The following is a 16,492-nucleotide window of genomic DNA, read 5'->3' as shown; positions in this document are numbered from 1 at the left end:
TGATCAAATTATTATTGTTACAGAGGCGCAAAGCAGCATTAAAATTGGAGGCTTGGGGGGGTTCGTGCATTGCGGGAGTGTCGGTGCTGCCGGTAGGTGGCGCTGTGGGGGGTTCTCCCTGGATGCCAGTTCTTGGGACTGAAAGCTCTTGCGTCCCGTCGACGATCGTCGGCGTTGTACATCGCAGAGTCCTTGTTCAGCCTCGACCGGTGGTGACCTTCCTTTAGCCGCAGCGGATCCCCGGGCGAAACAGCGTGAGTTACTGCTCCCTTTCGCTGACATAAGCCGCGGAACGGGCAGCGCGGTGTTCAGAGGGTGAGCGAATCGCTCGTTTTCCCTCTTCAAGTCCGGTTCAGACGCAGGTGTGGGCACGGTCGGGCCTTGTGTCAGTTCGCGGGGCGGGCGGGCGGGCGGCTCGGGGCTTCCCGGTATCACGGGATACAGGTGTGTGTGGGGAAGGGGAAGGGGGGGGGAGGAGCATGTGAGTGGTTAAGTGTCGCTCACACATTGATGAGTAAATTTGGGTCCGCGTATTTTTTATATAATTTTTTTTAAAAAAAATCATTTTTTGAATACCTTTCCCGTCATGACAAGTGTCGGCTCTTGTCATCTTTTTTTTCTTGAGCTCCTGAGCTGTGGTTCTGTCCCCACAGATGGTGAGTCGAGCTATTTCCGAGTGGTGGACCAGAATGAAGCCTTATTATACTCGCGCCTACCCGGAGATATGGCCTGGTATAGCCATCATGACCTTCCTCTACTACAAGTTGTCATATGGCGGTGGGTATCCGCAAAGAAGTGCGAAAGTGTCTTTCTTTACGTATTTGCAGCTTCTCGTTTCTGTTGAATAATGTGCGATCGTTAATACGTTTGTAGGGTTTTCGATTTGTGACATTTCGTACCCCCGGTTTTTTTTNCATCTGGGACTTGTATGTCAATAATAATAATAATAATAATAACCCTTGCATTTTGATAGAGCGCTTTTCACGTCGGGAGGACGTCCCAAAGCGCTTCACAGAACACACTGTAAAGTGAATAAACCCCTCTCCTCTCCAGAAGATGCTGATTTTTATAAAATTCTGTTCAGAGGTGCCGGAACCCTAAATATCTTAACTAAGCTGTCTTTTCTTAATGTGTGAAATTAGACAGTGATTGTCAGCAGGCTATTTAATTGTGGAAGGCATTGCACTCCAGTCCACTGGAAGTCCAGTGTTCACATATTCACTGAGATTGCTGCATAGTAATCATAATAATAGTCCATGCATTTGATATAACGCCTTATATCGTTCAGATGTCTCTCAAAGCGCTTCACAGGAAATATTGTAAATCAAATTGGCTGTGTATTTTGTGGGAGAATCGCAATATGAAGAATGGGAACCTTTGTAGAATTGATTTTCCCACCTTGCTGCAGAAATTGAGATCTCTGGCAGTTTCCCTCTCTGCATAATTACTTTAAGATTCATAAAGTAATGAGGTTCTCAGTAATTTTTCAAACCTATGAGTTGCTGCGATCTCCACTTGTTATAGCTCACATTCTCCAAATGGAGAATTGAAAAGTGCATTGCCAGTCTAACATTAGATGGTACTGCAACATACTATGAGCTCAGGTGTGTGTGTGTGTGTATATATATACTGGATATATGTTTTTATATATATACATATACATGTGTGTATATATTATGGAATTTTCATGAGTACTTTTGAGTAAACACTAAAATAATTATAATACAAACTTGCAGATATCCAAATATGCAGACTTTATGAGAAAAAAATGGTTACAGTCTTAGCCCACTTTTTGAAGTCACTAATCTGATTCTCACTCTTTGTAAAGAGTTATGAGATAGTCTTCCTGTGTGAAAGGCCTATGTAAATGAAAATTAGTAGTGGTAGTTGTGTTGTTAATTACTTCCCAGTGAACTCACACCTTGAAGGTTAAATGATCCATGGATTGCTGATGAAACCTTTTGTAGAATAACTGAGATGTGAAAGAAGTATTAGACTAAACTTTTAATGTTTTGCTAGTTTGAGAAAGAAAAAGTTCATTATTTTTCATATAAATATGCAGGAAATCCTTCCCTCCTCACAGTCCTTCAGTAAATCTTATTAATTTCAACATTTTATTTTCAGGAATGTTAATGTTGAAGTTATTCAAGTATCATACATTCTTAATTCTGTGATACATTGGATCAACTTGAAGAAAGTTTGCTTTAAGGATTATCTATATCCATTCTCACTATTAAGGCCTGAAATAATGTGATTGATTTGAAGTTTGATGTTATTGTGATTTATGTACCTCATTTACCATTTGTTGTGCGTAGAGATTTCAGTTTTAAACTACACTAATATGGTATTTATTTTCTTGCAGGTAAGAAAGCTGTAAAAAGCAGTAAGTACTTGTTATTTTTAACATTTCATTGTATTTATGAAATGCACTATTGCTGTGAACACCCTCAATCAAACTTGTAGAGACCTTTTTATGTGACTTTCAATAATATATTGAGGCTAAGCTTTCATTAAATCTTGAATAATGTGCATTATAATGTGGTAGTTGTGGGGTCTATAAAATGCAAATCAGCATTAAAACGGGACACTTTGCATTCTCTATGAATGAACACAGAAAGATGGCCAACACCATTGGCTCTTCAGAAGGCCCACTCAGTATGTCTAAAGTGACATTGGCAACAACCTGATGACCCAGAAGTTGGTCATTTTGTCTTCCTGCATGCCAAATGGCATTTGAAGTGCCGTTGAGATGGCAGTTGAACTTTGGATTTTTTGTGTAAGTAAATGTTGGGAGTCCACCCCTTACAAGTGAATCCTATAAAAGGGTTCTACTCTATTGCATTTAGCACTTGAAATTGAATAACGAGGTGTTTAAAACATATCTATTTCCAAATGTGAACTATGAATCTCCACTGAAGCTATTTGCATCCAATTCAGATGTGTCCCTTTCGGTTTAGAAATTCAAGTCTCTGCAGCCATGTTGGGGGGAGGACAGACACGCTCATCTCTTCCCACCCTCTCTCAGCCTGCATCCCCCACCCCTCCCGCCTCACACAATAGGCATGTATTTCTAAAAAAATAACACATGTAGCTTTCTTTCGTGTATATAACCCCAGGTGATCTCAGCCAGTCCAGTGTCCAGACACAACAAGGTAGTCAATAGATAAGCTATTGGTAAGGCTCATTAAATTACTTATTCATAATGAGGTGGGCTTGACTTTTCAAATTTTTTCTCTCCTACTAGCACCCACTAATCAAGCACACCATTGATTACACCGAGGTCGACCACCTAGGCTAAAATCATGTGAATCACCGGGAAGATATCAGGCTGCAGAAGATTGAATGTCATCTTGGAGTATGCAATTTGTGTAATGGAAGGAATAAAATTTGAGTGTTGCAGATGTGAAAGTTATATTTGTTATGGTTATAGAAATGGTTCTTCGGATTGGTCTGAAGCCACTTTTAACACAGTTGTATGATTGTACTCTTTTGAACATGTTTTGAGTTTTTTTTTGTTGCACAAATCAATGAAGAAAACCACCAAGGTTTGCTGTATGTTTCAACATATGAGCAGTGGCTTTGGTTTCACTCCTGCTCACTTTACATTTTTGGATCAATTAAAAATGGATCCACTTTAAAAACTCCCTTTCTGACCTTGTGCCACCATCTTCTGTCATATTGTTAGCCCAGAGTTGAGAAAAAGGTTACAAACAGCAGGTATATTTTAATAACTTCCATTCCATGAACTTAAAAACTCCTTCAAACTGAATTTCTGCCCCCAAAAATGTTGATGATTATTCAGAGCAGGGCAATGTTTTCCAGATAACCTTGAACATTTTTCTCTCTGAAATTTCTGTCATAATTGAGTGAAAACATTTTAGAGATCAGTAAAATATGCAATATTTGGCTTTGTAATAGAAACCACATGCAATACAATACAAAATTACATTTGTAAAGCTCTTTTCAAATCAGGAGGATGTCCCAAGGTGCTGAACTGTCAGGGTTTAGGACTCGAGCGGGGAGGATCAGGGTGGGAGGCAGAGAGGGTAACCGAAGGCATGGTCAAAGAGGAGAGTCTTGAGGCGTGCTATGAAGGAGGTAAGCGAGGGAGCAAGGCAAAGGGAATGGGGATCAGAGTTCCAGAGGGTGGGGCAGAGAGGCTGAAGGCCCGACTGCCAATGGTGGACTGGGCAGGGCACATGGAGTAGGCTGGAGCCTACTGAGCGGAGGGAGCTGGCAGGTTGATAAGGGGTTGTCAACTACGACTGCTTTGTAACTCAGAAATACTTCAATAATGAAAAGATTCAAATATATCATTGGAATAACATTCCAGTAGTTCAGCAACTTGGTACAATCTAAAGGCTAACAAAATCCTAACAAACCTTTTTAATTGGCTGCATTTCACTTAATCAGGGCCAGAATAGGGTTCTAAACAAATATAACAACAAAATAATAGCATGTGTCATCATAGACTTAAATGGAAACATATTCTAACACTGGCATGTTTTTCTTGATTTCTTTGAATTCAACTTTCATTAGAAAGATACAGGGAAAATGTAGTTTGATACTGCGGTTCACAATCACTGCTAAAACGCTTCAGATAGATGAATCCAGACGAACAATACCTTGGTTGCAATAACTTCCATTGTCAAATAGCCTGTTGACATTCCCTGTTAAGGATCATATGAAAAATAGACACTTGCACACTGTACAGAAGTTAAATACTTTAACTTAAAAGGTGGTGGCACATTATAGCCATTGATTAAGATAATCACATTTGAAAGCACTCCCCTAACCAGTTAACGTTTCTTCAAACAGGTCCTGCTATTAAATTGTATGTGTGGCTCTTAGTTCCAGTGACATCTCCAAAATAAAACAAGATGAACTGATCGAATTTAGATGTCAGATAAAACTTACAAGTGTGTTGGTCACCAATACCTCTAAAATACTCATCGAACAGTAGCTGTAGCTTTCCCCTCTTAAAAGAAAATATTTTCAGTTTTATCTTTCTCCCCCCCCCAGAAAAAAAGTGCTTAATATTTTGGTAGACAGACACTCTGTCCTTGCTTATAATAATAATCCTTGCATTTGATACAGCGCTTTTCACGTTTTCTCGAGTCTCAAAGCACTTCACAGAATAGACTGTAAAGTGAATTGACCGTATATTAGTGGGCGAAACGCGGCAGTCAGTTGCGCACAGCAGCGTCCCACAAACCGTCGTGGATTGAAAATGACCCAATTTATTATTGCTTTTTGTTTTGGGGCGGGATTATTATTATTATTATTACTAGCCGTGTGGAGTAAGGAAACTTGCCCAAGGTTTTAACTTGCCGCTCGGCAACGTTCTCCGGCAAGAAAGGGAACTTTTCCCGTACAAGCCAAAATTCCCAATAAGATGTGTGGATGGGGGGGCTCAAATCTTGGGACTTCCGAAGGGATAACATCTTTTCCGACTTCTAGAACAGCATTCAGCCAGCAGGTGGCCGTCTACATGCACAGCTGCGCGTACGGAAACAGGCGGTGCAATGCTCTTGAAGAGTCTTCCTTTCGACGCACCCACCCACACAGGGACACCTTAACCGCATTCCAGAGATGCCTCGCGCGGTGGTGCGGGCGCGTCTTCTGGTTCTGGAGCCATGTCTTAACCGCAAGGAATTTAAAAAAAAAACAGGGCCTTTCGCGTCTCTTAGCAATAAGATTGAAGGGGGGGTTGGGGGCGTCGTCGCACCTTGGGAGAGGGAGAGGGAGAGGGAGGGGAGGTGCAGGGACTAAAGTTAGCTGTTGTTTTGAGGATTCGGGCACTACAGGAATGCCCCCCCTCCCCCCGCGAAAAAAAAAGTCTATCCTATTGTCTAAAAAAAATATATATACAATTTCTTTCAAGGCTGATGAGGTGTGTTATGGTAATGGTATCGAGACCTTTTGGTCACCCCCGAATAATAACGTCGACGACGACCACCACCGCCCACCCCTCTCCCCCACCCCCCGCTCTACCTGACTGACCGATCCACACACTTGCACGCACGGGCGCGCAGGAGTCAGGTGACCGGGCTCGGCGCACGCGCTCTCCCTGCGGCGGGCGGCGGCGGTTGGGCGCGAGCGGCCTGGCTGAGCGCCACTCCCCCCCCCGACAGCCAACTGGAAACGCCCTTGGCCGGGAGGCAGCGCGCGGCCCTGAGTCGACAGCCCCTCGAGCGGCGCTTTGAGGTGGATCGCAGCCGAGCCGTCCGCGCCGCCATCGTCTCCTCCCATTTCTCCCCCTCACCTCCGCTCCTTATTAATTAAAAGAAAAGACCGCCGTCCCGCGGGGCTTCGCCGCATTTTGGACCTTTGTTGCCCACCCTCCCTCCCTCCCCCCGAGAGTGAAAGGTGAATCTAACCCGCGGCCTGGACTTCGGACTCGGGCTTTCTTCCCCCACACCCCTGGGAGCCTCAGTCGGACACCTCCGGTCGGTCGCCGCCTCGGGCCGCCTGTCGGCCGCCGCCGAGATTGCCCCGGGATTTCTGTTGTGGGGGAAATTGGCCGTATTTTGAGAGAGCGCTGAAAAGTCTCTCAAGATGATGCCGGTAAGTGTGTTCGTTCACCAAATAACCCCCCACCCGCGCCCCCCACCACCACCTCCGGCGCTGCCCTGTGCCCTGAGACAAAGTGCCATAAATAAATTCACCGACGCCGCAGTCAGTGAGTCAGTCAGTCGAGTGGCGGCGGAGAGGTTGGCGGTGAATATTTTTTTTCGGGAAGCCGAGTCCCGTGATGGAAAGGACAGAACATTCTCTTTCACAGGCAGAGAGGGAGAGGGAGGGAGGGAGAGAGAGAACGAAAGAAAGAAAGAAAGAAAGAGAGAGAGAGACAGAGAGAGAGAGGTGCGATCGAGCAAAGCAAAGCAAATGGTGCAGTTTCATACTACACGGGGGTGAGAGAAAGCCGATGGATAATATATCCCTCGATGTGTCGCAGCGTAGCTTTTGTTTTTAACCGTTCCGTCCACACGCTGTGTGTGTGTGTGTATATATATATATATACTATACAGGAGCTCACATTTTATTCGAAAGTTAATATCTCCTCCGCTTCCGTCTCATTTGCCTCATCCATCAAAAATCTGTTCAGGCAGAAAGCAAACGCGCACATGAGACGGTTTGGATAAGTGGAAATCGGCGGTTGGGCACATTTTAATTTCCCCGAGGTGCTGTTTTAATATACAAAATAATTCGGTTTTTTTTTACCTGCATAAAATAGGACGACGGGATTTTTTTGGGGTAAGATGGTGTAATCGTTTCTTTTTTGTGGGGGGGGAAAAAAAAGTACTTCAATTGCAGGACATGTTTATCTCCTGGAAATATTTTTCCATTTTTTTTACACACACACACACACACACACACGACTCGTTGTTCGTCGTCGTCTGTATGCCTAGTTTTGAGTGGAGGGTGTATTGAAAACATAAATGAATGCAATCATTATCTCTCAGCAGTCTGTGTGCAAACAAAATACAATTTAGAATGCATTTGTCGTATTTGGTTGCAATCTTTTGAGTATCCCAGAATCTATTGCCATGTTGAAAGGTGATCAGTTTTAGGAAATTCAGATGTGTTTAGTAACATCCTTTGCTTTTGATATCGTGCCTTATCACGTTGCATCCTCCCAAGGTCCTTCAGGGAATTTTACTGTAAACCATAGTGATCATTTTGGACGAATGCGAGAGTCAGTTTACACCCAATAGTGTCCTATGATGATGTGACCCTTTTGTAATTTAGGGTTGTTGGCCAGGACAGTGGGAAAAACTCCATTCTCTTTTTGAACAGTGCCATGAGATCTTTAACATCCACCTAAACAAGCAGGTGTAACATCCTATTTGAACATGGCACCTCTTACAATGCAGTACTGCCCCATACTGCATTGGCTTGTCAGCTTAGACTATGACCTTAAAATTATGTATATGTACAGGGTGACCAAAAAGTTGTGATACTGTTACAACGTATAATACGTCTTAAATAAATTATGATTTTTTTAGGTAATAGGGTATATATCACAACTTTTTGATTACCCTGTATATCATGCCATGTTCACCAGATCAAGATTTTCAGCTGGTGTTGGTTACTGTCTTGCCATTGCTGTTAAATTGCTTTCAAGAAGTAAAATGATCAGCACTGTGTGTTTGGAGTTATAGTAATTTTATTTACCTTGTATTTACCTCTAAATGTGAAATGGTCAATTGACATTCAAGAAACTGTAATCTGCAGGCACCTTTCTGTATAACAAATGTATCTTCTGCAGCAGAAGATAGCTGCATTATTTAACGCAGTTGTCTGTAGAATGAAGCATCTGTCTGTTATGCAGAATTTCAAGATGTAAAACTCAGACTCCTTCATATATCTTTTTTAAAAAATCAATAAATGTGTTGGAATTATGTTGGCAAAAGAACATAAACTGCTGCTTAGCTAGCAAAGGATGCTTTGGCTTTACTAACGTGAACTCCAAACTGGTTTGTGAAAAAAAACAGTGAGTCTCTTATTTGCAAAACTTGCATTGCTGGACTCGTGGTGCTAGTTATACTAGTTATTATTAATCACAAGCACCATTAATAACTAGTATAACTGGCACCATGAGTCCAGCAATACAATAATAATAATATTGGATTTGATACAACATCAATATCATACAGATCATCCTTGATCTAATAGAATGGCGGACCAGGCTCCAGGGGCTGAATGGCCTCCCCCTGTTCCTATAACATTGAATGTCTTGTCTTGAAACTTCACAAAGTTTCTGACAACTGTGGTAACTATTTGTAAGTCGATGTGGCTTGTGGCTAACTTTAAGTAATTCATTGAGAAGTTTGTAGTTTATTCTGTAGACACAGCTTGTAATTTCATTGATCATAAATATTTGTTTTCAAATAAAAGTAAAATAACATTTGAAAATGTAAAATAACATTCAGTAGTTGAACCGATTGTAGAGTTAATGTAAATTGGCATCTATGGTTCTTTCTTGAACATTTCACCTTCCATGTGAAAGGTGAAATGCTCAAGAAAGAACCATAGATGCCAATTTACATTCCATGTTCAAAGCATTTTTCACGACTTACGACTGCCACTTGATACAGTAGTTGTCAATCTTTCACACTTGTAAAATAACTGAAGTAATTGTCATTAGTGAAATATCCATCATGTTGTCATTTAAGTCTGTTGCAACATTGCTTTTTAATGTCAATTTATGTATCTGATTATTGGAAAAATATTCCAAAGGTAGCTTTTTTTAAAAAGGAAAGTCTTTTAAATGTTTTTCTACCAGTTTCAGTAAGTGCATTTATTTTAAATCACAAATCTTAGTTTGATTCTATTTGTGCTAGCGGTTCTGGCTTGTGTAAGCAGCTATCAGTTATGGAGGCTATCATTCAGTGACCAATGTTTTTCTCAGCGTACATCCACACTTATATGGCAGTAAATAGTGATCAGGCACTGGAACTTGACTTTATTTTCCCTTCCTCTCACCCTACTTGGCCCTTGTATTCTTTGATTCAGAACTCTGAAAACTTCTGCTTGTATCAATATATCAGTTAACAACAACAAGAGTTAAGTGAGACATTCCAGTTTTTCTAAACTGAACATTTATGGAGTTTTTCTGCACAGCATTCAGTTAAAATAAGTAAGCATTGTATTTTTAACAACTCTTCAACACCAGAATTCTTGAAAGAAGTTGGTTAGCATCAAATGCTGTGTTCACAGATCGGCTTTAAAAATTACATCCAATTTGGATAGAAATAGTTAACAGCTGTCCTGATTTTGGTTCAGTATCTCAGGTTGCATTACCCAACGTTTGTCCTGAATTGTTTTTCCCTCCATTAATTGTCTGGAGATTTGTATTGTCTGCTTAAACCAACTTGGTCCAAATATTCTTCTTTGCATTCCAAACTGAGGTATGGTCTGTCTGCCTGTTCAGGTGCACGTTAAAGATAGTATCATATTCAAAAAGGAAGGCCATTTCTCTTGTGTCCTGGCTACAATCCTTCATATGAATTGATTATTGATGTCATGGCTGTCAATGGGAGCTTGTTGGTGTAAATAACTGTTATATTTGCCTACAATAATCATCACTACATTTAGTAGCAACCAATTGTGAAATACTTCTAGGTATTTTGATGTGCTATAATAATGCAAATACTTTGGGTAATGTTACCTATAAACAATTTTACCTGTAACTGAAAAACAGTAAAACTCGTAAGGGTTAACTCTATAAATCGTAAAATCGCCTACGTCGTACATGCACTTGAGTCCTATTCAGTTTCCTACCAAAAAACACTCGGATTTCTTTGCACTAGTTGGATTTTATAATTTGGATAAAGGGCTAAATCTTAATAGGATCTTGGTCCCAAATAATCCTAAATCCTGTGCAAATCATCTTCTAACTCGTATCAGCACTACGTACTTACCAGCTGCATTGAAGCGCGCTTGTATAATGTTCTGTTTGAAACAAGCACGGGAAAGAAAGTCTTGATCCGTCAAATGCATGCACATTTACCAGCTGCAGTAATACTTGTTTACTGTTATTTGTTAGCCTTATAAAATCCAATTAATGCAAGTTTGCTTGTTGCTCATACTTTGGGTAAATCATGGTAAATGTTTATTATAATAATCTAGTATTTGGGAGGTTTGGCATATGTGCCACAAAAAAGAATGTATTGAACCAAGATTTTTAAATTGAATATGTGCCAGTTAGGTATTGAGCATTTTTCAAACCCCTAAGCATGAATCGGAGAGATTAATTTTAAGATCAGAGGTCTTGTTCCTTCATTATAGCTAACAATTTAAGATAACAATTCACGACCGCTTGGAGGCAGTGATGTACAATTGACTACATTCTGTTCTCATTTGTGACCGTGAAGAGAATAATAGAATCTTGTTAATCGTGCTGCAGTGGTCTAATTCTTGAATGGCTGATGTGCCCCAGCTTGCAATGGCTATATGCCAGAGATTAATCTTTCACATATATCTGATGGTGCTGAGGAATGTGCAGTAGCTCTCATATAGGCAGTGTGAAATTTTACACTATACTTCTGGAGCTCTTGGCATTCATTAAGAGGAAATGGGAAAAGAGGCTTTTGCATGAGAGTCTGTCATGTATTTTTGCCACCTAAGTGATCTGCTTTTATTTTTTTTACATTATTCGAATTACTAACACGATTCAGGTAAACATGCATTATTTCCAGTAGTTTTTCTCTTAGCATTGTACTAACAGTGCCAAATTTAACAGCATATGTTTTTAATCTTGTTTCGAAATCTTGTGATCCTTCTTTACAAATTGGAAAGCACTGTTTTGAACATTTTATTATAACAATTAAGTTTGTAATATAAAATTTACCAGAAGGTATGTCCTGATTTTCAAAATTTATAAATGTCAGAAATGTGGAGTGATTTCACATTAGGGTTTGATGTGGGTCTTGTCTCAGTTTAAAGTAAACTCAGTTTTACTGAATCTACCATTGCTGTGCTGAATCTAAAAGTTATGGTTTGGCTTATACGATTCCTGCTATGACTTGAGTCAACTATGAAGTGATGATGTAAAATGCCGAAGATATCTTGTTACATTTTGAATGGCCTTAATCGTTTTTTACACTTTTGGACTGCTAATGTAAGTGAAGGCATTATGGGAAACAAGAAATGGTAGTCTTGGAATTTTTTTTAAAAAGTGGCCCGAGTCAGCTTCTCCTATTTATTCCCTTGCATTACAACTTGTTTGTGGTGTTATGTGCTGTGAATGTTTTAGAATAAAGATACTATTCTAACATATGTAAATACATTTTGATTTAACATATGGGTGAAACATTTTTTACAGTAATATTTAACAGTATATTTATGCTGTTGCTATATAAGTTTTCCGTATATTCAGTTCATAATTGTGATTTCTCAGTCATGAACTCAGTAAAATCGAGTGAGGTTAGCTGCTTCTTTTTATACCGAGAGAAAAATCTCCCAGTTGCTCTGGATTGCTCTTGTGTCTGGAGAAGAGGCCATTTATAGAAAATAAGAGCATGTGGAGCAGGTTGTTGCTGTCAGCTCACCCAGTATATAAAATTATTAGATGCACATATATAAAACTCTTCACAATCTTTTTAAACATAATTTAGCTTTCTAAGAATTTTAATTTGTAAATATCTTGGGCTTGCCACTTGAGCGACTTGCAGACATTGGTTTGGAAAATAGAGGAGTCAGAGCTGCAGATTTCTCTGCTGCAACTGCTGTTCAGTCAACTCAGGTGGAAAGCTCTAGTTCCATCTAAATGAAAGCTCTAGTTCCATCTAAATGGAACTGACCGATTTAAATGTTGTGTAACCCTGCTAATCAAACGAGTAATCTTTGTTCTGGTTGCTGAGTTGCCTATTTAAGTTTGAAGTACTGACCTGGAAAAGTAATCTTAAAAAAAATTCAGAAGTGGTTGATACAGAAAACTCCAGCATTAACGTTCAGTAGAAGCCGTAGGGTAGAATGCAGTTTAGATTTTACAAGATGTTGTGAAACTAAAGTAGGGCCCCAATAGCAAATTTAAGCTGGTTAATTTTTAACTTCAGTAAAGAACCAGTAGTCCTACTATGTTTGAAAACAACAATCTCCTCAAAAACTTTTTTTTAAATGTTTCACAGTTAAAATATTTTCTTTGTATCTCTTGTAATTAGTTATGCTAAGCGCTCCGAGACACTACCCCATGCTGCTTGTTATACTGCACTCTGCAAAGCCCATTTGTTGTGAGACTTGGAGATTGTCTTGAGCCACTTAGCATCAGGTGAATGATAATTCACTAACCTTCATAAACTGCCAAACATCTTTTCAACAGCTATTGTAGATTGAATTGAGATGCTTCATTACTTGGGGATGTTGATGCAGCTTTAATTAAATTAATCTCAATCACAACTAATGTTCTTAAAACACTTTCTATATTAGGGTAAACTAAAGGCCATAGCTAGACTTGGAAATTATGCCTTTGAGAACTTTAAGATTTTTGCATCAATGTTCAAAATGTACCAGCCCCACTGTGCTACAGGTATGTTGGAATAATTATCAGATGGAGGGTTTTCATTTTCTGAAGATTTTGCAATGTTGAGCAAGCACATTGAGTGATAGCAGCAGGTACTGAACCGTGACCATGGAGAATTTACTTTGGCAGATCTCATCATATATTTGCACTCTTAAGTTCCCTGAAGCAGCTGTTGGTTTAAAGGCTCTGTAGAAGACTTGTGAAAGTACAAATTAAAAACTAAATCCACCATAGACTAAATTTGGATAATTACTTTTATTCGAAGTACTTGCTGGATGAGTCACCGTTTTGGTTGTTAAATTTGCTTATTGTACGTTAGCTCAGGTTCAAATCTATCTGCATAGGTGATGTGAAGGTATTTTGATTTTTGTGAATTTTTCCCATGGTGTTTATGATTTGCTGATATGTAGCACTCAGGAAAATATATTTTTGTTCAGGGTGAGAAATGATAATGATAAAGAAATACGTTGTCAAAGTCACTAATGACATTCTGAACATCTGCGATCAGGGCTTCCTTTGCCTTCTTGTCCTCCTCGACCTCTCTGCCGCGTTCGACCGCTCCATCCTCATACATCGCCTCTCCTCTTTACTTAATCTTTGCGGACCTGCCCTTGCCTGATTCGATTCCTATCTCTCTCACCGTCTCCACTTTGTTGCATCCACGGTTTCTCCTCCAGCTCTCGCACTGTCACGTCTGGTGTGCCCCAGGGCTCTGTCCTTGGCCCTCTCCTCTTTAAAATCTACATGCTCCCCCTTGGTGACATCATCCGCAGATATGGGGTCAACTTCCATATCCGTATGCGGATGACACCCAACTCTATCTTTCTGCCTCCACCCTCAACCTCAGGACCACTGCTGTCCTGACAGACTGCCTGTCAGACATCGAGTCCTGGATGAGGGCAAATTTCCTACAGTTGAATGTGAACAAGACTGAGGCCCTCCTGATTGGCTCACTCCAGCACCTCTGTACCTCAGGCTCTGGCAGCATCTACCTCCATGGTTGCACGCTTCAAGTCACCAAACCAGTCAGGAACCTAGGTGTCTTGTTCGACACTCAACTGGCTTTTCTTCCCCACATCCAATCCATGACCCTCTCTGCCTTGTCTCACCTCTGTAACATCGCCCGACTCCACCACTACCTCACCCCTCAGGCTGCTGGAACTCTTGTTCATGCCTTCGTCACCTCCAGGCTCGACTATGCAAACGCCCTGCTTGTCGGCCTTCCCAACTTCTCCCTCCACAAGCTGCAGATAATCCAGAATTCTGCAGTTCGTGTCCTCTCCTGCACCAAACTCCGTGACCCCATCTCCCCCATTCTCGCCCGACTGCATTGGCTCCCTATCCTTCAGAGGATCCAGTTCAAGATCCTGGTCCTCACCTACAAAGCGCTCCATGGCCTCACCCCATCCTACCTCTGTGACCTCCTAACCCCCTACCAACCTGCCCGCTTCCTCCGCTCAGCCAGCTCCGGCCTGCTCCACGTCCCCCGAACCCTTCAGCCACTCTGCCCCCAACCTCTGGGATTCCATCCCCCAATCACTCCGCCTAGCCCCCTCCTTGGCCTCCTTCAAGTCCCGCCTCAAGACCCTCCTCTTTGACCATGCCATCGGCCACCCACCTTCCCCTCCCCTCCCTCCTCCCCCACCCCCCCCCTGACCCCAGCTCGGGTCTGAATGCTGTACACCGTCCAGCAGCTTGGGACGTCCTCCCGACATGAAAGGGCTATACAAATGTAATCTTGTTGTTGTCACTTTCGTCACCTAGTACCTAAGCACCCTTAGGTTGCATATAGAAGTGTTGTCACTTGTGGTGAATTGGAAATCCAGATGTGGAGAAATTGCATTCTTGATTAGTAAATTAAAAACGTAGTAGACACCATCTTTGATCTCAATACTCCTATTTGCACTGCTTATGATTGTGTACTTTGACCTTTTTGTGCGGTTATTGGTAAAATGGTAAGGTGAAAAACTGTGCGAGTATGTGCTTTACTTCCTTGGTTACTGTTTATTGCTAAAATGGTACATAAAACATGTGAGAATGCTGGATTTCAGCACCATGGAAACACCAGCAATATTGGATGGAGAAAGGAACTGTCAATCGTGGTCAGCTCAATGAATCGGAATAACTGCTCCAAGCTGCAGACGAAAGCAAGCCCAGCCAGGACGCATGATGAAAAAGGCCAAGCAACATCCAACAGCGGTCTGAATGGAGAGTGGGGTGGGTCAGGCACGTCTCGCAAGAGAAAAATAATGAAGACTGCAAAGTTTTGCACTGAATGATTGTGGATGTTTCAAATAAACATACATATAAACATGAAGTACATTTACCTGTAATGTGTGAATGTAAGGTGTTTTCTATTAAAATGAGTGCATGTGGCTTAAAATGTTTTTTCCATAGCCACACCTACGGCTAGTCAGTGATTTCTATTGAACAACACTGAGAATATAACTTGAAGCAGACACAAAATATTTCCTGTTTTCAAGACTAACCCTTCTTAGAACAAAACCTCTTCTCCACTGCATTCAGTATGAATTATTCCAATAGAATGTAACAGACACAGAATATTTCCTGTGTTGAAGCCTAAATTGCTTTAAAACAAACTCCCAACTGCTTCCAGTGTGAATTATTCCACAGCCACAGTTCTTATGACCTCTCTGAGATTACAACAGCAACAACAAGATTCCATTTATAAAGTGCCTTTCACGTCAGGAGGACGTCCCAAGGCACTGCACAGTTGGGTCAGGATCCGAGCAGGGGGGAAATGGTCAGGGTGAGGGGAGGAGGGGAATGGACAGGGTGAGGGGAGGGAGGGGGAGCGAGGAGGGGGGAAATGGTCAGGGTGAGGGGAGGGAAGGGAGGGAGCGAGGAGGGGGGAAATGGTCAGGGTGAGGGGAGGGGAGGGAGCGAGGAGGGGGAAGAGAGTCGAGAGGGGAGCTGAAGGCTCGGTCAAAGAGAAAGGTTTTGAGACCGGCCTTGAAGGAGGAGAGGGAGGAAGCAAGGTGAAGGCACTGGGCTATGGAGTTCCAGAGCCTGGGGGCTGAGAGGCTGAAGGCCCGACCACCGATGGTAGGGCGGTTGGGACGGGGGACGTGGAGCAGGCCGGAGGAACGGAGGGTATGGGCAGGTAGGTAGGGGGATAGTAGGTCGGAGAGGTAGGAGGGAGCAAGGCCGTGGATGGCCTTATAGGTGAGGATGAGGATCTTGAAATCAATCCTCTGGGGGATGGGGAGCCAGTGGAGGCGAGCGAGGGTGGGAGTGATGTGGTCGCGGTGTCTGGTGCGGGACAGTACACGAGCTGCAGAGTTCTGAATGACCTGCAGCTTGTGGAGGGAGGTGGCGGGAAGGCCGGCGAGGAGAGAGTTCCCATAGTCCAGCCTTGAGGTGACAGGCGTGGACCAGGGTTTCAGCAGCGTGAGGGTGAGATTAAACTAATGTTAGAATTTCCCTTATAGGGGGAAACTTACT

The 16,492-nt window shown here is 42.0% G+C and overlaps 2 protein-coding genes across 2 annotated transcripts in view; both read left to right on the top strand.

Moving 5' to 3' along the window:
- The first annotated feature begins 137 nt into the window (after positions 1-137).
- Positions 138-3,401, top strand: atp5mj (ATP synthase membrane subunit j). The gene is made up of 4 exons (XM_007888258.2): positions 138-254; positions 654-777; positions 2,363-2,383; positions 3,245-3,401. Exons 2-4 carry the CDS (start codon positions 654-656, stop codon positions 3,268-3,270), a joined length of 171 nt encoding a protein of 56 aa, XP_007886449.1. The 5' UTR covers positions 138-254; the 3' UTR covers positions 3,271-3,401.
- Positions 3,402-6,497: 3,096 nt separating this feature from the next.
- The window catches only part of ppp1r13bb (protein phosphatase 1, regulatory subunit 13Bb), a 44,754-nt gene continuing 34,759 nt past the window's right edge, over positions 6,498-16,492 (top strand). The window contains exon 1 of the mRNA XM_007888253.2: positions 6,498-6,567. Coding sequence (XP_007886444.1) covers positions 6,559-6,567 — 9 coding nt within the window. The 5' untranslated portion in view covers positions 6,498-6,558. The remainder of the gene's footprint in view (positions 6,568-16,492) is intronic.

This window comes from Callorhinchus milii, unplaced genomic scaffold, assembly GCF_018977255.1.
Source record: "Callorhinchus milii isolate IMCB2004 unplaced genomic scaffold, IMCB_Cmil_1.0 Scaffold9, whole genome shotgun sequence".
NCBI lineage: Eukaryota > Metazoa > Chordata > Chondrichthyes > Chimaeriformes > Callorhinchidae > Callorhinchus > Callorhinchus milii.
Note: the sequence above shows the minus strand (reverse complement) of the source record. Positions and strands in the feature narration are given on the sequence as shown.

Excerpts from the sequence above, each read along its gene's own strand:
- atp5mj (XM_007888258.2), top strand. The coding sequence starts at position 654 with ATGGTGAGTCGAGCTATTTCCGAGTGGTGGACCAGAATGAAGCCTTAT. Across the intron at positions 778-2,362 it reads CTACAAGTTGTCATATGGCG|GTAAGAAAGCTGTAAAAAGC; the intron begins GTGGGTATCCGC and ends ATTTTCTTGCAG. Across the intron at positions 2,384-3,244 it reads TAAGAAAGCTGTAAAAAGCA|CACCCACTAATCAAGCACAC; the intron begins GTAAGTACTTGT and ends CTCTCCTACTAG.